This window comes from Cibotium barometz, chromosome 32 (genome assembly GCF_041138505.1).
Source record: "Cibotium barometz isolate CiBa-2024 chromosome 32, ASM4113850v1, whole genome shotgun sequence".
In the NCBI taxonomy this organism is placed as follows: Eukaryota; Viridiplantae; Streptophyta; class Polypodiopsida; order Cyatheales; family Cibotiaceae; genus Cibotium; species Cibotium barometz.
The window spans coordinates 3,893,495-3,914,311 of NC_141077.1; the positions used below are offsets into that span (position 1 = coordinate 3,893,495).

At 43.7% G+C, this 20,817-nt stretch overlaps 1 protein-coding gene across 1 annotated transcript in view; it reads left to right on the top strand.

Moving 5' to 3' along the window:
* Positions 1–4,549: 4,549 nt before the first annotated feature.
* LOC147619745 (ATP-dependent zinc metalloprotease FTSH, chloroplastic-like) overlaps positions 4,550–20,817 on the top strand; it is a 33,842-nt gene continuing 17,574 nt past the window's right edge. The window contains exon 1 of the mRNA XM_086825575.1: positions 4,550–6,016. Within this exon, the coding sequence (XP_086681701.1) occupies positions 4,709–6,016 (1,308 nt within the window). The 5' untranslated portion in view covers positions 4,550–4,708. The remainder of the gene's footprint in view (positions 6,017–20,817) is intronic.

Below are 20,817 nucleotides of genomic sequence, written 5' to 3' on the forward strand. Positions count from 1 at the left end.
GAGACAACACTCAGCTAGAGAGCCGTGTGATTGAGACAACAGGAAAATGAGAGGTCTCTGTGTCTACAACTCTGCGCCTACTTATGCATCGAGCTTCATCTCCCAATAGGGATCGCTAGCATTGTGATCGTGGAAGTGTTAGCGGCCTCTTGCCCTAACAAAGAAACAACAAAAGAAAGGAAAACACAGAAAACACAAGGAGAGGTATCCATTGCAGCTCTCAGAAATCTATAGTCGTGCATAATCTCGTACAGCAACACACACACACACAACCTCTACCCGTGAAATGATCTCAATGCTCAACCATATAAGGTAGGCAGACACACCTAACTCTGGCGGCACGCCGGCTCCACAATAAAGTGCACCGACTCACCGGCTGTGACATCCGATGGCGTTGGTCCCAGCGCTGGTCCACCAACTCGACGGTAGGGTGGTTGACCGCCTGGTGCTGCGACTATCCGGCCGCCAATAGGGCCATTGGTACAAAGTGGGTTTATAAGCTTAATGATCATAGCATTGGAGCATTCACCACTACAAGGCAAGGCTTGTCACAAAGGGTAAAGCTGATGGTAGTATTGTAGCATTGACCACTACAAGGCAAGGCAAGGCTTGTTACAAAAGGTTATGCTCAAGAGAAGAAGGGCATAGATTGTGATGAGACATTTGTACCCACATCTTGTATGACTATAATCAAGTGTATTATTACATTGATAGTGCAATGTGGTGGTTAGAATGTATCAAGGCTATCTTTATAAATTGTGATTTTCATGAGGAGGTTTATGTATCTTGAAGCCTCATGGTTTTGTTAAGAAGGGACATGAGTCTAAATTATGCATGTTAATAAAAGCTTTATATAGTAGGTACCATGTTCCCAGAGCATGGTACCTGCATACTTGGTTAACAAATTGTTTTTTCAATATTCCAACTAAGAGTACCCTCTATGTAAAGAGGAGTGAATATTTTTTTTTGGTCATCATTTTATACCTTGATGGCATGCTACTCACATGCGCCCTAATGAAGAAGATTTCTACCTTCAAGGCTAAATTACATATGTCATTTGAGATGACAGATTTGGGCTCATTGCATTATTATTTGGGTAAACAATTTATGTAACATGATGATGGTATTATTGTTATGATGTTGCAGTTAAAGTACATACAAAGGATGCTTACACAGTTTGGTCTTGAAGGCTGTAAGCATGTTGCTACACTAGTAGAGATATGTCTCTAGGATGCAAGTGAACCATTGATGTATCACTTTATCAATAGGTTGTTGGATACCTCATTATCTATGCAACACGAGACATTTAGGATTGTAGTGGTGGTCACTCCTCCCAATTTAATTGGAATGGTGACATTTATATCATCTCCCTCGTAGCCTCCCAACCACACTGACTGGAATATCCTTGAATGTCCTTCATGGGTTATCTATTGTAGCTTGGTTTGTCCTCAAATTTTTCAATAGGTTTAAGCTTCTCTTTCATTTGATGGACTTTATCCTAAGCTTCTAGCTTGCATACCAAAGCATTCGACCATAGTTATATATAGTGTGAGTGGGCTGAGAGGATTGCTCTCGAGGTTCCCATGGTTATATATAATGACTGGGCCTAAGAGGATTGCTCTCAAGGTTCCCATTTCTCCTTTCAATGTCTCAATTTCCCTAATAGGTTTAGGCTTCTCTTTTATCCATTGATGGACTTCATTCTAAGCTTCTGGATAACATGCCAAGTATTTGGCCATGGTTATAGTGACTGAGACTTAGAGGATTACTCTTGAGGCTTCCATTTCTCCTTTTAATGCAACCCTTAAAGATGTCATGTTTGTAACTATCATCAACTCCTCATTCGTACCCATGTAGAACGGTGTGATCAGTAATGAGATAGGTTTAGATAGGCAATCTCTCGGTGTATCCTCCCATTAGGGATTCTTTGAGGGCATATTGCCTCTCTTGGTCAAGCCTTTCTTTTATGATGTGCTCCTGCATCAACCTCATATTCTTTGTTTTTGTAAGCTCTTAGAGCTCCAATGTTTTGTTTTGTTTTTGAGCTCTTTGTAAGGCTTTGGTGTTTTGTTAGGCAATTCTTGTTCCTTACTTGAGACACTCCCCTCATGTGATTCCTCTCTGACAAGCTCTATGAGTGTCATAAAACAAAGGTTCTCTGTGGGAACATAAAAATTGGTTCCCGTAGGCCCTTCTATTTCTAGTTGGGTCTGCTGCACCAACTCTTGCATGCCATTCAACCTCGATATTTCCTCTCTCAGCTTAGGGTAAAATTGTAACTTATTGGGAAGGGGTTCTTCTAATCCTGTAAATTTGTACTTCCCTTCCAAGGATTTCTTGGTCATTTCAAGAACCTCATTCTTATGATTTATTTGACTTCACTTCATTACCTCATTCTTTATCAAGAGTGATTTGAATTGGCGGTTCAAATAATTAGCAGTTCACTTTCCTCGCCTCGTTCTTCATCAAGAGTGATTTGAACTAGTGGTTCACGTATGATTTACTGTAGGAATAATAATTAACAGACAAGTAATGGTTAGAGTGCACCTTCAACCATGCATTATGAAAATCAGGATCATTCTCATATGTATCATGCATAGCATCAAAAAATGCATATCAAGAATAGAAATATTTGTAGTGGAAGGATATCTACTCATTACATTAGCTACAACATTTTCTTTATCTAGTTGATATTGAATGAGAGGATGAAAACTTTGAATGAATGAGGCCCATTTATTGTGACAATAAAAAATCAAAGGTTACGTAAGTAGAAGCCGTATACTTTGTTGATCAATTTTAATCAAACACTCAAAATCCATCAAATAATGTTTCCATATACAAAGTGACAACAAGAAGAAGTTCTTTATTATAAGTGCTATACTTAGTTTTAGAAGGTTTGAGTGGCTCTCATACGCAAGAGGATAACTATCTTTTGCATAAGGATTGCACCAATGCGCCTGATCCACTGGCATCAGTGATGATGAGGAAGAAAGGTCGAGAAAAATCATGCAATTAAAGCACTGGAGCATGTGTCAAAATATGCTTAAGAATGTCGAAGGATTTTTGTTAGTACTCATTTAATCATTAACAACCTTTACATTTTGAACAGGAGAAGTGCGTGCATTACTAGGTGCTACCCAAGGCTTTCTATTTGCATTAAAACCATTAAAAGAATATGATCCATAATAGGAGCACTGTAGTGATGAGGAAAAGATTGTTGATTGTTGTTAACGCCTAAATTTTATCGATAATTTGGAAAAGAGCCATCAAAGTGTCGAGTAGGCTTGTTTAAACCTCTTTTATGTTCTGTATCATTATGTGCGAAGACAATAGCATCATCCAGTGAAGTAGGCTTGAACATGTTTACCTCCGCTTCTTGAATAGTTTCTTCAATACTAGATTTATAACAATGTCAAAAAGAATCTTTAGGCATGTCTTCAAGTTTGCCAAAACTTCTCGGTGTATTGAGGAATCGTCTCGTGGTCGGACACATAGACAAAATGTCCCATGAACGACGAGCTTTGAGGGCAAACTGTGGTGGTAAAAAACTGGCCTTCACCTTGTGTTGGAATTTATCCCAACTAGTAGGCTTGTCAAGGCTATTGTGGAGAACATTCCACCATAGTGATGCATGATTAACCATATGGTCGGTAGCACATTTACTCTTATCTCGTTCTAAAAAGTCTCTTTAGAGAAGTAATCATCCAATTGGCTTAACCATGAAAGCACAAGACGAGTATCTTTTTTACCATCAAATTTGATAAAAGAAAAAGTATGACAACTAATCTTAATGTCCTTTTGAGTTGCTTGAGCGTCAAAAGGAGCCTTGATGAACTTGGCGATGCATGCACCTTCAAAAGTAGGAGTTGGAACTTCATTATAAAAAAAGGCGTTGCTCGAGGCGTATTTGTTGCTCATCTTAAAGTAATTGTTTGAGGAGTTGAATTTGGTCTTCAAAAGTTGGTTGTGGAAGTAGAGAATAGTAGAATCCACCATCTTGAACATTAGTAGCTTCATGGTTGGTGTTGTCGTTGGCGCCTTAATTAAAAGCAAGGTCCGGATCCACTGGGTTGAGTTAAAGAAACTTGATTCAGCACTTGTAAGTGGCAAAGAATTGTGGCAAACTACTTTGAAAACCTCAAGAAAAATTTCAGTAAATTTTTGGGCTCAAAAAATTACTAATAAATATCAAAAAAATTCTAAAAAATACTTGACTGATTTGGAACCCTTGGAAAGCTATCATAAAATTTATAGTATTAAGATCTTGCACCAAACTCCATGTAGAAGGATTTTATGGTGATTTTTAAGCATTTTTTGAGCAACAAAGCTTAAAAGGTTGTATTTTGGAAGCTTGAAAACCATGGTTTGAAGCAAAAACAAAATTAGTGGTTGAAAGATGTCTTTTGGAAGCTTGAAAACCATGGTTTGAAGCAAAAATGAAATTAGTGGTTGAGATTAAAATCAAGCTTTGGGTGATGCCTGAAATTAATTTTGCCCTCGTTCAACCCAGGTGCGTCGTGTATTGTTTGCTTGCGACACTTGCTCCGTGAAGCTACCTTGTATTTTGATTGGTAGAGATTGCAGCCCTGAAGTCTTAGCTTCGTGGCAATCACTGGTGTTGACCACGTGGAAGATAAACTGAATGGGTTCTCCATTTGATTTACTTCTTCTATTTTAAAATCTGTAATTCTGAGAGTTGGTTTTGGCTATGGCTATGGCGTCTTCGGCTGCTGCAAGCGTTTCGCATCTGCCTCTTCACCCTCTTCTCAAGCTTTCCACCTTCCATGGCAACTCCCTTCCGATCCCTCGCCTTCATCGCGCTCCTCTCGCCCTGCACTTGGTTGAAGCTCGCGACATCGCTTCAAACCCGAACTCTAACCCTAGCCCAACAGCATGCCCTTCGCTGAAGCTACCCGCCATAGCCGCCCTTGCAGCGTTCTCCTGTCTGCCCGCCATAGCCGCAGACCTGTCACCGCCTCCTTCTCAGCCACCTCAGCTTCTGCAGACACAGCAGGCCGACCAGACCCTAAATCCCTTCTCCAGGAGCTCTCTCCCGGCTCCGCCTGTGAAGTCCGACCTCCCCGAGGGCACGCAATGGCGCTACAGCGAGTTCCTGAACGCGGTGAAGAAGGGCAAGGTGGAGCGGGTCCGCTTCAGCAAGGACGGATCCACACTGCAGCTCACGGCCGTGGACGGGAGGAGGGCCAATGTGACGCTGCCCAACGACCCCGACCTTGTGGACATCCTGGCCATGAATGGCGTTGACATCTCGGTTTCAGAAGGTGAGGCCAACAACAGTCTCTTTAACATCCTAGGCAACCTCCTGTTTCCCATCCTTGCGTTTGGTGGTCTTTTTCTGCTCTTCCGCCGCGCCCAGGGCGGTCCTGGCGGGCCGGGCGGCTTTGGCGGCCCCATGGACTTTGGCCGTTCTAAATCCAAGTTTCAAGAGGTCCCGGAAACGGGAGTGACATTTGCGGATGTTGCTGGAGCAGATCAAGCCAAGCTTGAGCTTCAAGAAGTGGTGGATTTCCTTAAAAATCCCGACAAATACACCGCCCTTGGTGCCAAAATCCCCAAAGGATGCCTTCTAGTTGGACCTCCTGGTACTGGGAAAACTCTGCTGGCCCGAGCTGTTGCTGGTGAAGCCGGCGTTCCATTCTTCTCATGTGCAGCATCAGAGTTTGTCGAACTTTTTGTTGGTGTCGGAGCTTCCCGTGTCAGAGACCTCTTTGAGAAGGCCAAGGCCAAGGCTCCTTGCATTGTCTTCATTGATGAGATTGATGCTGTTGGTAGACAGAGAGGTGCTGGCCTCGGTGGTGGAAATGATGAGCGAGAGCAAACCATCAACCAGCTGCTGACAGAGATGGACGGATTTGCCGGTAACAGTGGAGTCATTGTGCTCGCTGCAACAAACAGACCTGATGTTCTGGATTCTGCCCTTCTGAGACCTGGTCGGTTTGATAGGCAAGTAACAGTGGACAGGCCGGATGTAGCGGGTCGTGTGAAAATTCTGCAGGTCAGGAACTAATCTTAGCTTATTCATTGTTTGTGAATTTTTATCAGTAGGTAAACATACCCATGTTACTAGGTAGGCATCGCACCTCAATACAAGCATCGACATGGGGAATCCTTTGACGAATGTCAATGAAACTTTTAAGTAGGACTTCCTTTTGCAGCCAAGCCTATGGTGAAATCTTTCAGTTCTAACCCTGCAATGTAAGGGTGCTTCTGCTTACCACGCATTAAGAGAAAGGGGTGGTTGCTTCGTACATTAGGCAATATTTTGGGACTGCAATTGGGAGGAAAGGTTAGATTTACCTTCTATGACACGGTAGAGCTGCCATTTAAAGCTAGGCCAACTTATTTCCTTGATCTTTGCTCATTTAAGTCATGTGAAGTCTCTCATTTAAGCGGTCCTCGTGTTGGGAGCTTGCTGTTATTTTTGTCTGTTTGCGTTCTGAGCATGGTCATTGATAAGGCTAACTGCTCGTGGGAAATGTGGAGGATCATGGAATTGTTCTCTTAATAAGAAATGTCTGAATATGATGTTACATTGTACCAAGGTCACCGCGAAACGTTTCACCATCGAAACGAAACGATGCTGAAACGATTTATTTTGGAACAAGACGTTTCAACTCCAGGTAGGTGAACAATGAAACGTTGGACTGAAACGATCATATACATAAAATGTGAAGGTGTTGGCCAATAGTTATAAGATGATATTAGCATATTTATAATCAGTAAACAAAGAAGACATACAAAAGAGAAGTGAAAAGAACAAATAGGATGAAAGAAGAAAAGAGAGAATTATAAAAGCTAAAAAGCGCACGAAATCACAACCTTTTTCCCCACATGAAAAGAGCATATTTATCATCAGTAAACAAAGAAGACATACAAAAGAGAAGTGAAAAGAACAAATAGGATGAAAGAAGAAAAGAGAGAATTATAAAAGCTAAAAAGCGCACGAAATCACAACCTTTTTCCCCACATGAAACGATATGGTTTCAATGTGCACATGAAACGATATGGTTTCAATGTGCACATGAAATGTTTCAACATTGAAATGTGAAACGAGTTTCAAAGCCATCGAAACGAGTTTCATGGTGTCCATGCATTGTACACAATTGACTAGCAACAGTTGAAATGGTTGAGGGTCCGTGACCTGTTGGGTAAGGAGAGGTAGTGATGACTTGAATGCTAGTCTTATTTTAGTGTGCCACTCAGAATGACAAGCAGAGCTTGTAGAGTTAAGCTCAGGCTTACTTCACAGGCTAGCTGCATCAAGAGCCATGTACAGTTGTTAGAACTTGGCATTTGCAATGTCCCAACTCCTTTCTCAATTTCTACTCAGGAGAAGCCATTGCCTACCCAGTTGAGACCTTTGCATCCCAACTTGCTAGCCAAACCTTTCCTACCTTGTTGACAGTGATAGAGGAAAGCATTGGCTGGCAATTTGGGAAAGGCTACATTTGCCTTGTCACCTTAAGCTTGGCATCATGAACATAATGTCCTCCCTAGTTGTCAATGGAAATGTGGTAAGCACTGTTGTAAGTGCAGCTGTGTCATTGCCTTTGTGGTGCATTGAGATCCGTCTTTGCTTTTATATTTTTTTGTTTTCAAAATGCTTTGGGGGCTTCCATGTCCGTTTCTGTCGGCAACTATGGAGTTAGCACAAGTGGGCTTGACTTACAATAGGATAGGTGATGTTAATCATTGATAAGGGATTGAAACTGAGAGATAAGGTGTTGAATTAAGCCATTCTTATGTAGATGTTTGTGCTTTCAGATGTTCGTGCTTTTTGAATTGTCTTCTACTTTGAGGCTTTGGTGATGTGAACAATTCCTAGAAATGGCATCCTTTAGAACATAGACAATAATTGACTAGAATAATGTGGCATAGTGATAGGACTATGGCCACTTTGCATTATTAATATGGTCACCATCTACTTTAAGGAAACCAACTAGTCTTCGTTCAAGTTTCCATCTAGAGGTGCAATATACCCAATCAGCTATGATGTGTGTGTGTGTGTGTTCTCTTTAGTACTAGCCTTAATTATTGCTGATTGTGCCCTTCACATCTGGAGGAGTGATATAAATTTCAAGTTAATTGGTTTTTAATGAAAATTTGTCGACTAACATAGTCTTCCATTTCCATTTTGAGTTATTAACGAATTTTCAATTTGGTTGTTTTCCTTTGAAAAATTATTTACTAAATATGGTTGGGTGGATTAGATAGAAGCAAGCCCTCCAATTTTTTGCCTATTTATGATCTGTAACTTGCCAATTGCTGAAATTAGGGTATTGGGACAACATACCTAAGAGATAAATCTTCCGTTGCTAGTTTCATTATTCCCATAACTCTGCTTCACAACTAGGCCACACACCCCCTTGCCTAGGACTTGCCATGCGCCCCCTTCCCTCCCCCCCACCCCCCTTTTTGGGCTGTTAGTAATAACTATTCGACAATTCCTTTCTTCTTCGCACTGGCAATCTCTAAGCCTTTCTTCTTCGCTTTGGCCATCTCTCCTCACTTGTTTGAATATTGTGCATCTCAGTGTATTGGGGGTGTGCCCATTTATTGGGTATTTATGTTTTTTCCATGATTATTTGGGTCGTGGAGCAGTCAGCCAGCTCCTAGGGGTAGTCGGCCAGCTCCTTGCTTCCCTATATAATTGGCCTCCTCATAGTCACTTGTTTCATCCATTCCGAGCACATTGTATTGCACTCTCTTGCTGGTTATTGCCATTGTAAAAGCCTCATGCTATAATAAAGGTGGTCTTGTCAACAAGTGCTCTCTCTCTTTTTCTCTCGCTCTCTCTTTCCTTGTCTATGCTTCCGCCTGTGCATGCTGCAACATGGTATCCGATGACTAGGTCCCGGCTGCCCTCATGTGCGTTTTCATTCTCTCTCCTCTTGCGTTTTTGGCTTTAGAAGGTGGCTGCATTTTCTGCTGAACCTGCATTTTCTGCCTCTTCACATCAGTGTTTTCTCTTTTGGAGGTGCTCTTGCCCCATGCTACTCCTCCAAGGTGCCAAGGTGCAAGTTCAGGTGGTTGGTGGTCTAGTGGCTGTTGTTTTTACAGTTAGGACAGCTTCTGGAGGTGGTTTATTAGCGTGTTTTGCAACCAAACAAGCGGCCCCGACATCCGCCTCTTTCTCTCTCAGATTTGAGGGGGAGCTGATTGATCCGTGTGCTTCGCTTCGTTGGAAAGTGCTCGAGAGGAGTTTTGGAGTACTAAGATTTGTGTTTGGCGTATTTTGTTGATGTGGATATGGCTGCCCATTGGAATATGCGGATTTGGTTCATCCATAAGGGTTTGCGGGAGATTGTTCCAAAGCCGTGAGAAGAAGCCCGAGCATCCTCGGAACTCGAGGTGTTGGACCTAGATTCAGGAAGATGAATTCCTTGCATTATTACAAGACAAGGAGGATCCTGATTCGAAGGCGCATGCAGTGCTTGTGCGGACCATTACGAAGGAGGTCTCACCAGCCGTGGTAGTGACTTTGCAAGGGCAACTCTACGGTCTGTTATTTTCTATTGGCAGTTCTATGCAATCCTTCCTCATGAAGGCTAAGGTTATCGATGACAAGTTATTAGCAATGGGTGCTGCCTTGTCCTCTGCCCAGTTGGTTGCACTTATCCCCTCGAAGCTTCCCTCAGAGTATGATGTGGTTTCTCGGGCTTTGAGGTGCCAGGTCACAACCACTCAACTGGATTTTGATGACCTCAGCTCCCTTCTCTTGGAAGAAGAGCCTGTCCTCGTTTCTCGTGGTAAGATCAAGGTGTCTCTTAATAGTTTAGATTAAGTACTTCCTTAAGTACAGAAGGAAGGTTGGAGCCGATGGTCCTCGTGTGAGAAGAGAGGATATTTGTCTAAGGGTTGCTTGTCCAAGAAGAAGGACAAGACCAAGGGCAAGTACATCTCAGAAGAAGGGCAAAGACACAACTCAAGGCAACGATATTGATACTTCTAGTGACTCATCTAAGGCTCCTAGCGTATTTCCAGCTCGAGAGGACCAAGATGGTGTTCTTCTGTAGTATGCAGATAGTTTCCCCCATGCATTTCTAGCCATAGGAGGCTTGTGGGTAGGAGAGGGGGGCTATATGTAGCTCCATTTTTGGTGCATGGGAATCGTGAGTCGGAGTTCCATGCATTAAAAATTTGGTAGGACAAGGTTAGCTTTGGTGCACGAGAGACTATGGATAGGATCCGTTCCAAGGTCATTGTTCGAGGTTTTGGGACGTGATGTGTTCACAGTCCACTGCTGGGAGATAATGGGCGTAGTGTGTCCAGTAACTCATCATTCTATTCTTGGAGTTCAGTGCACACTGGTGTGGGAATTCGGAGCCAAGAAAATTTCTTTGCTGTTCGTGGTGGCGTTGTGTTTCGAGGAAACAAATTGGTGGGTGCTCTCTCCGAGGTGATTCCAGTATGTGTAGTATTGGAGGGTCCATGGTTGCATCTTCATCAGCTTATCTTTTTTAGACTGTTGCACACTGTGAATTGTAGAGGGAGTGTTAGAATATTGTGCATTTGGAGGTGTGCCCCTGTATTGGGTATTTATGTTTTTTCCATGATTATTTGGGTCGTGGAGCAATCGGCCAGCTCCTAAGGGCAGTTAGTCAGTCCCTTGCTTCCCTATATAACGGGCCTCCTCATATTCACTTGTTTCTTTCATTCCTAGCACATTGTATTGCTCTCTCTTGTTGGCTATTGCCATTTCTAGCACATTGTTCTGCTCTCTCTTGTTGGCTATTGCCATTACAAAAGCCTCATGCTATAGTAAAGGTGACTTGTCAACAAGTTCTCTTTTCTTTGCTCTCTCTTCCCTTGTCTATGTGTCTGCTTGTGCATACTCTAGCAAACTTGAGGGTAGGTCTAGACATAGGACCTTTGAGGTCATAAAATGGTTATTTGCTACCTTTTCAAGGGCATGCCTAGGCTTGCTAGAATTATGTACCCTTTTTGTACTCTATGAATATATTGAAAATATAATTCTCTCTCTCTCTCTCTCTCTCTCTCTCCCTCTCTCTCTCTCTCTTCTTTGTGTTTTGCACCAGGGTGTTCCTATGAAATGTGTTTAGGGCAGAAAGAAGACTTAGAGCTTTGCGCATGTGACATTGGTATGAGATCTTCATGTTCAGCGATGCTAAACACTAATGGTGTCCCGAGGTTTGACAGAAACTCAGTACAAAGGACTTTGTGTGAATATATGCTCTTGTGTGTGTGTATGTGTGTGGAGTGTGTGTGTGAGAGCATATCTTGATATAGAGTTCTACACCCACTATTGGGCATTGATGATGTTAGTGGGGATGTCGTAGTATCTAGTCCATTCTATGCATAATGGAGTTGATAGTTATATAGTCTTGTGGGTTGACTACCATGAGTATATAACATGCATGTTTCTAAAAGGTGAATTTGTGCATGTTCCTGGATTCATCTAGGTATATACCAATGGTGTCCGAATGAAGGTGCACAATCCAAGGAGAGTAACACAAGACATGGAAGAAGTTTCGAGGAGGTTGGTTGGTGGTGTTCCATAACGCCCAAGGGGAACGGTAGCCTCGTGAGTTGGATGCGATTGGTGGCATACCAAGAAAGGCTTTCAAGAAAACGGTTCCAAGGGATGATGATCATCCAAGGGGTTGGAGCGAGGATGCTAGACTCAATACTCAAGAAAAGAAGACCAAAGCAAGTGTTTAGGGACATGTCAAGTAGGCAAGGGGACAAAGTGGATCCGATGCATAGATCTTCACCAGGCTTTGGAGTAGATTCAGAGACGTAAGGCAAGGTTTTCAATGAAAAGGTTGTGAAGTCCATGTGGAGACAAAGGGATGATGACAGTCATCTAGGGTCAAAAGTTGGAATTCCATCATCAAGTTTAGCGAGGATGCTAGACTCAATACTCAAGAAAAGAAGACCAAAGCAAGTGTTTAGGGACATGTCAAGTAGGCAAGGGGACAAAGTGGATCCGATGCATAGATCTTCACCAGGCTTTGGAGTAGATTCAGAGACGTAACGCAAGGTTTTCAATGAAAAGGTTGTGAAGTCCATGTGGAGACAAAGGGATGATGACAGTCATCTAGGGTCAAAAGTTGGAATTCCATCATCAAGTTTAGCAAAAGGGAATGTCATGTGCATGCACATGGACATGCTCATCCTAGGGCTAATCCCTGAAGGGCATTTTATAGGCCTTAAGAGAAGTCCACAATTGGCTGACCTGCTGTCGGCCAGCCAGCAGCAAATACAATAAAATACACATATGTTGCAGGTCAGCCGATTGTGGACTTCTCTTGAGGCCTATAAAATGCTTTGCCAAAGGACTCCTTTGAGCATCTGCCCCCTTGAGGGTGGATGGACCCTTGAGGTCATAGAAAAGGTTACTTGTTACCTTGTCAAGGGCGCATGCCTAGGGCTGCTTTTTGTACTATATGAATATACTGAAAATATAGCTCTCTCTCTTTTCTCTGCATCCCTTCTTTGTGTTTTGCATCAGGTTGTTCCTCTGAAAGGTGTTTAGGGCTGAAAGAAGACAGAGCTTCCGTGCATGTGACAAATGTCCTCCAACTCCTTCTGACTGCGTTGGGTAAAATACCTAGCTTGAAACTGGGCTGTTATTGCCCAAAAAGGTCCCTAATCACAGCTTAAAACTAGAGGTTAAGCATGTCCACATGTTGTGCATGTGACATGAGGAGGGTGACTTAGGATTTGTTCTATCCATTTCTTAGTTCATACAAGGTTCGCATAGTACGTGGGCTCTGTCTCCTTTGGCATATTTTTTATTTTCTTGTTTTATAAATCCATTTTACTCATGGATTACATGTATCACTTTTCGTCTCATAGACCCTATGGGTCTTTTGTAGAAGTTTATACAATCTTCTCTCTCTCTCTCTCTCTCTCTCTCTCTCTCATATGTTTACTTCGGGGTTACTTTTATCGGTCCTATTTTCACTTTTTGTCTCATAGACCCTTTGGGTCTTTTGTAGAAGTTTATACAATCTTCTCTCTCTCTCTCTCTCTCTCTCTCTCATATGTTTACTTCGGGGTTACTTTTATCGGTCCTATTTTCACTATAAAACGAGTTGCTGGGGAGAGAAAAACAGGGGAGTACACCACCACATGTAACTGCCAATTAACTAAGTATATATCTTTAAGTTATAAAATTATTGAATTTTTGAGACCTTGTAGTTCTTTCGCTAATATCTTTAAGCACTCACTCGGTATGCGGGTTTGTTAGGTGGAGAACTACCTGGCACAAGATCTATGCGATGATCTTCGGGCCTTTGGGGAGGTAATTCACCTGGCAATGAGTCAGCAAAACAATCGTTCAATGCATTAAGAAAATTCAGCCTATCATTAGATATAGCATCCACATTTTGATGATTTGGCACAAGACTATCACGCACAAAAAGCAAGTACGCTGAAAGACTCTTTTTCATTGCTTTATTAATTTGGATGTGTGATACAACTGGGATGGAATCCCCTTCTTTGCCAGCATCAATAAAATACATGCGGCCTTTATGCATAAAAGAAATCATATTAGACTTGTAGTCTTTGCGGGGCTCAAGCCTATGATGCCACGGCTTGCCCAACAATACATCACATCCATTCAGAGGAGCAACTAAGAAATGCTCATTGTCAAGGTAGCCCTGGATATGGATACGCAACTTCCCAATCAAAGGGGTAACCTGCACCTCTTTGCCAATAAATGCAGCTTCAGCTTCAATCTGAGGTCCCATGTTTTCAACCTCAATACCCAATGCAGCTGCCATTTGCATAGAGATGAAATTGTCAGTTGCACAGTCATCAAACATGAATAGTGCGGGCTGTTCCTTGATTTGCCCCCAAGCCTTGCAAACCATACGCTCTTTTGCATCATGACCTGTATTACCTTGCACATCAGGAACTGCATGAACATTTGCTTTGGTGTGCTTGTCCTCGTGCTTTGATTTGCGATCTGGGCATTGTCGGAACATGTGGTCTTTGCTACCACAAGAAAAGCATTTTCCATCCTTAGTATATTGCTCTCTTTGCTCCGGGGTTAAGCCGAATTTGTTCTTTCTTGGGCCCTGTTCTTTAGATGTGTTATTTTCAGCTTTACCACCCTTGTAAGGCTCCCGGAAGTTCTTTTTAGGTGGCTGTCCACCCTTTTGCTGATTTGGGACAGCCTTGTCCTTCCCCTTTGAACCTCCTTGATCTTGCTTGATCTTGAGCACCAATTGCTCCGTGGCAAGAGCAGAAGCTGTGAGTTGTTGCAACGTATGTTTCGGGTGCAATTCAATACCCGATCTATATGCTGGTTGCAGTCCAGAACGAAACTTCCTCTTTCTTTCATCCTCTGTGATTTGCATGAAGGGAGTGACTTCCAGCAACACTTTCCAGAATTTGTTAACATACTGTTGCACACTCTCATTGTCTCTTTGTTCCAGCCTGTCCCACTTTTGAGTGAGAGTTTGCTCTGCATTGGGTGGCAAGAACTGAGCATAAAATCTATCTTTGAATTCCTTCCAAGTAGAAATGGGATCCTTGGTGATCTTTTCAGTGATCCACCAATGGGCAGCAGTCCCTTTCAAAAACATGCTAGCATGGCGTACCATTGACTTTTCTGTGAAATCCTCATCGCTAAAAGCAATGTCGAACTGTGCCACAAATGCTAACACCTTAGAAGCATCATGTTCACCATGAAATACATCAAATTTGACAGATTTATCACTTGCTTTGAATTCCTTGAGTTTCCTGGCATGAGGCTCATGGTCTTCTCTTTTTCTTTTCCCCTTATCCAACGGGGCAGCCCTGTCTGCATGGGCTCCATGGGCCGTCATAGAAGCTTCATGGGGCACGGTGGCATGTGCTCCACGAACTCGAAACTCAGATGCATGTGACTTACCTGCATATGGCATGGTCTCTCCATGAGACAACTCAGAAGGCAAAATTTTTCTGGAAGTAGACCTGTCACCATGAGATACATGTCTTGCATGCATGTGACTTTCATGCCCTCCATGAGCACTGGCATACATATATCTGTCAGGCTTAGTGCCTTGAGGAGAAGATGCATGTCGAGAGGTGACAGTCACCTCTTCCTTTTGCATAAAAGATTTCAGCCTCTGGGATGCGGGATCTCCATGCTTCAAACGAGGTGGATTTCTGAATTTCAGCTCTCCGTCATCCTCCTCTTTGATATCACCTTTGCGAAGTAGATAGGCAAGTGCCAACTCCCTTGGTTTCTTGCCCACTTCACGAGCCATTGATTCAAAAGTTATATCAACCATAGCATCAGCCTTTCTGGCTTCAATAGCACTTTGCAGATGTGGATCTTCATGCAAGAACTTTAACTCGCTCTTGAGCCGGCAAAAGTTTTCTCATATGTTCCATTTCAGCCCTCATAGCATCAGGCTCTCGTTCAAGCATAACTGTCTTTCCTGGAGACAGTTGACCCTTGGATTCACTATCCATAACCCTTTCAAGGGGCTTGTGTCTACCTCGCAGGGCATCAGACCCACGAGAAGCACTAGATGGACCCCTCGAATTAGGCACTTCCAAAGGGTTGCCTTGGCTGTCCATTGTGTTTTAAGTTTGCTAGAAGCGGGATGTCCAGTACACAAGTTCGTTTCCCCACTAGGAAGAGGGAAACAACCGTGCTCTGATACCAATGAAACCGATCCCGTCAAGTGGGAAAGACTCCGTTGGACACCCACACGCTTAATAGCACAACTTTAAAACCACAAATTTGAAATGGACAACTTAATACAACTTGAAATTTAAATGAAATGAAATGGAAAGATGGACACCAGCACTGGGGCCGGAATGGGCCGACCCCCCTCTCAATATATGATATATTTATTGGGAGTATTTAATGAATACAATGCTCCACAGGTTCCAAGAACCAGATAATGTCCATGTACATATGAAAACAGTACCAAACAAATAGGCTCGAATTTCGATGTAGAAGCTCGAAGTAGAAGGACCACTAGTGTGGTCCAATCGCTACGGTCTTGTGCTTTCACTGGACTCCGCGGAGAGCGCCTCACTGGTGTTCCGAGACCACGCACAGACAGGCGCTCTCGTACTAACGCCTGGCTCTCCCGATCTCAGCACCTTTGGACCGAGGTTCGCCAATATAGCTTGGACAACCCGGCACCGAACGGGTGTTGGCCGAGCGGGATGAATCCTTTATCAGATTTAAACATAAAATACTTTATTCAAATCTGAAAATCACTGACTTGTAGATGATTGATAGAAAACCAATACTTGTGGTATGATGAAGTCACCCAGGAGATGCGAAGTCCCTTTGATGAAGACTCAGTCGCCTCGTGGTGAACCACCAAGGCAAGTACCACCGCAAAAGGCACAGCCACCTGCTGTGAGAGTAGGAGTGCCCACTTGCAAGGGAGGAATACAACAGCAGAAAGAGAAGTATGTGTAGTTGCCTGCTGTGGGTAGGCGCAACCACCTGATGAAGATTCAGCCGCCTGAGAGGATGAGAGAAACAGCCACTAGGAAGCGCCTGGCTGCAAAGAGCCGGCTGGCTGTAGGAATAGAAGCGTAGCCCTCAAAAGGTGGCAGCTGTTGTGCAGGGTAGGCAGCCGCCTGTTGGAGAGGAAAGAGAGAGTAGTTTGCAGCCTGCAGGTAACACCAGCGCAGAGTAGAGGGCAGCGCAGCCTGCTGGTGTACTTTCGCCTGAGGGAGAAGCCGTCTGCAGTCAGTGCTGGCTGGAAGTACAGCCACTTGAAGTAGTGCAGTCGCAGCCAACAGCAACAGGTACTGCAGCAGTCGCCTTCATGAAGAGCGTGCGCCAGAGGGAGAGATGGTCGCCGATTGATGAATCAACGCCAGATAGAAGCGATGATGTTTTTACGCTTGAAGGAGGGAGTCCTTTTTAATAAATTAATGTGGAGTTTTACTTTGGTGATACCCACGCATGCATGTGGGGGAACTAGTGGGGGTAGGTGACCATGCCCACTCCCACACTCACTTAAAAGTGGGGCTCCCCACCTTGGCCCCTAAGTGGGTGCCCAAAGGGGGTGTCCACTTTTAAATAAATGTGAACACCTAACCTTATAAATTAAAGGGTTAGAATATAAAACATTAAAACAACAAAGTGCGACATACTTACCACCTGTTCACATGCACCAAAACTCGTCAGAATACAGGGCAGACTTCACGACTCACTGGCAGGCGTCCCCGCTCAGTAAGTAACACGTCAAGCAGGCAAACACACAAATACATGTCATGCGAAAACAGTTTCAAACATGCAAAATATGTGTGCATGTGCAAATAGTAACATGGACATATCTCCCGTTCATGGAACAAGTACAAAATATCTGTCGGCACAGAACTGGCACGACATAAAACATAAAAACCTGGTCTTCCTATGGAGTGACAGTCCCATAGGTAAGACACAGTTCCAGGCACGAGTTTCCCTATGGTGTGACAGTCCCATAGGCAAAACACGGCACGAATACTGGCTCTTTAATGGCGTTACAATCCCATGGATCGAACACAGTCCAGGTCATACACGGGTGGCACTGGTCTGGCTCCGGCCCATACGACACCATCCTGCTAACACACGGGTGGCACTAGTCTGGCTCCCGTCCATGTCAGTAAAATACTGGCCTCTTCACACGAGACACCGGCCTGGCCTCAAGTGAACGAGACGCAAAAACTGGAGATGGACCAAATGGTCGGCCAATTGGTGACATCCCCCCGGGCTTCTAAAGAGTTGACCTCAACTGAAAAGCCTCAAGATATGCCTGCAACAATTGCGGATAATCTGCAAAATAATCATCATTTACCCACTTGGCATCAATAGGCAAATAATTCTTAAACTTCACAAGGTATCTCCAGGAAAGCTTTCCTGCAGGTAGCTTTCTCTCCTTGTGAAAAACAATCTGTTCTGGCTGGAGGATCTTCTCAAGCTCTTCAATTTCTGGCGGATCTTCTGTGAGACAGGCTCATCAGGATCTGGCCCCACATATTTCCGAAATAGACTCACATGAAAAGCATTGTGAATCTTCCAATGACTAGGTAAAGCAAGCCTGTAAGACACTTCATTGATTTTGTGAATCACCTTGAAGGGTCCATAATAGCGAGGAGAAAGCTTAGGATATGATCCTTCTCGTCCTGGTCTCTTCCGAAGCCTAGCCTTCTCAAATTTCAGCAATACCCAATCACCTTCTTTGACTTCCATGTCCCTTCTATGCTTGTCAGCAGCCATTTTATGCTTATCCTGAGATCTTGCTATGGCTGTCCGCACCTGACCAAAGGCAACATCCAAGTCACGAACATATTCATCAGCTGCAAAAATCTCATCCTTGGTACGAAGGATGGGTCGCAATACCACTCTGCCATAGATAATCTCAAATGGAGCCTTTCCTGTGGAAGCATGGATCGTATTGTTGTAGGCAAACTCAACAAGTGGAAGATACTTCTCCCATGCACTCTTTTGATCTGCCACATAACATTTCAATAAATCGAATACGGCTGAATTTGCAGCTTCACTTTGGCCATCCGTTTGGGGATGATAAGCTGATGAAAACTCAAGCTTAGTACCCATATTATCAAACAAAGCCCTCCAAAATAGGCTTGTAGTCCTGGGATCTCTATCCCCAACAATGGATTTAGGCATACCATGATGCTTGAAAATATTAGCAAGAAAAAGCTTTACCATATGATCAGCTTTGATGGTTTTCTTGACGGGCAAGAAATGAGCTTGCTTGCTAAACCTGTCCACAATAGTCCAAATAGCATCATTCCCATGCTGGGATCTAGGCAAGTCCATAATAAAATCCATCGTGATACTTTCCCAAGGTTGCGAGGGAATAGGCAATGGCTGAAGCAATCCTGGAGGCTTTTGCCTATCAAATTTCACCTTTTGGCAAGTAATACATGCAAGTACATAAGCCTCAATGTCTTTACGCATGCTTGGCCAAAAGAAATACCTCTGAATCATGCGAGTAGTAGGCATAATACCTCTATGACCAGCATATGGTGGAGCGTGACATTCGTCCATAACCTTTGGATGCAAATTCTTCACCACACATAGGCAATTATCCTTCATGAGATAACCCTCGTTGATAACATAAGAGGCATGTGAATGACCAGCCATCAAATCAGTCCATATATGGCAAAAATCAGCATCCAAATGATACAAATCTCTCATAGCAGATAGATCTCCATGAGAGGCCACTGAGACTGCTGTAACGGGAGGCGGACGCGTGTATTAGAATCGTATAAATGTGAACAAGATTCTGAGCACTTAACACTTGAGCATTACAACCACAAAGCTGAAAATGACAGTACACCACATAAAGGGGCCGATGATAGGCTGACCCCCCCCCTTTAGGTTATATTACCAAAAGAGTCTGCAAGTACAAGTTTACGGGTGCCTGGGGATTCACCACCAGCCTGCACCTGATTCTTCCAAATACATCATGAATGAATACATTTCAAACAAGAGAATCTGTAGGTACATCCGCCCTACACACAGGTACATCCGCCCTGCACAAGCCTCTTCACAGGTACATCCGCCCTGCACAAGAGTATCACAATCCTCACAGGTACTCCGCCCTGCACAAGATGTAAATGGATCTTTAGGCCCTGTTTCCACGCGAGAAACTGATCCAGAAACCTGTGTTCTCCGCGAGCAAGTGTTCCCAATGCTTGCCCTAAACACCTGTTACACCTGGAATCCTTGAGACACATCCATGCTCACATATTCCATTGCTGTCCGGCCTGTTTTATGCAATAACCAGTCCAAAACAGCAACTTTCCATCGCGAGAAATCCACCTGTAAAGGGTCCTACAGCCCTGTGGAGGTCCCTAGAGCTGTCCTGTACTGTCCAAGTTGACTTTGGACACCTGTAACCAGCCCAAAACTCGCAATAACCAGAAATTACAGGTCTGAAATTTACCAACCAGCCCTTTAGAAGAGTGTGGGGATCGATATCCAAGCTTGTGTGAGTCCGGGAAGCAAGCAACCAGCCCTGTAGCAACTCCCAAAGCTTCAACCAGCTCTCCAATGTGTTGAATTATGAATAAAACAGCCCAAATGGCCTCTTGAAGGAGGCGCCTTTCTCCAGTGCCACCTATGGGGCTTGGTGGGTTCACATACAGGCTGACAAGTGTCCCCATAAGGTGTCCAGGTAGGTGTCCAGCCCATAGTGCTCCATTTGTCCTGTTTGTATAAGTTTAGGTCCAACCAAATGGGAAATGGCCATAAGCTGTCCGGACTTCATTAATTTTGGTCCAACCAAATGCGAACGCATTATAAGTTGTCCGGCCACTTATTAATGAGTGTGGACCTGCAAACCAATAAACTTTAGTAGTAAATGAAATAAGCTGTAAATTGAGTGTGGACGCACTTACCACCTGCAAAACCCATAAGCCCACAGTTTTAGGCCCAAGCAGGAGTGCACACACGTGTCCACAAGGTGCTCGGGCATCCCCGGTCCCTCGGACTTCACAAGCCAAAATAACAAGCATTGTCCAGGCAGCCAGACAATGTCACACAAAGTAAAATAAAGTTATGGCATGCTTCATTTATGCATTGTGCACATGTAAACTTGGAGAACCACCTATCATCATTCTTGTACTTGAAAATATTCCGCCTGCCATCATAACACACCATGTGTGCATGGTCGGAATCCACACGGGCACCGCTCGAAAGTCCACAAATGTCCTGCCATGTCCTTGGACTCATATGCATCCACTCATATGATCCATACACATGCCCAGGTATAATACATACATGCATCCGCATGTTTCTAGGCTTGACACGCATCCGCATGTCCCTAGAATATAGGGATTTGTGACATCCCC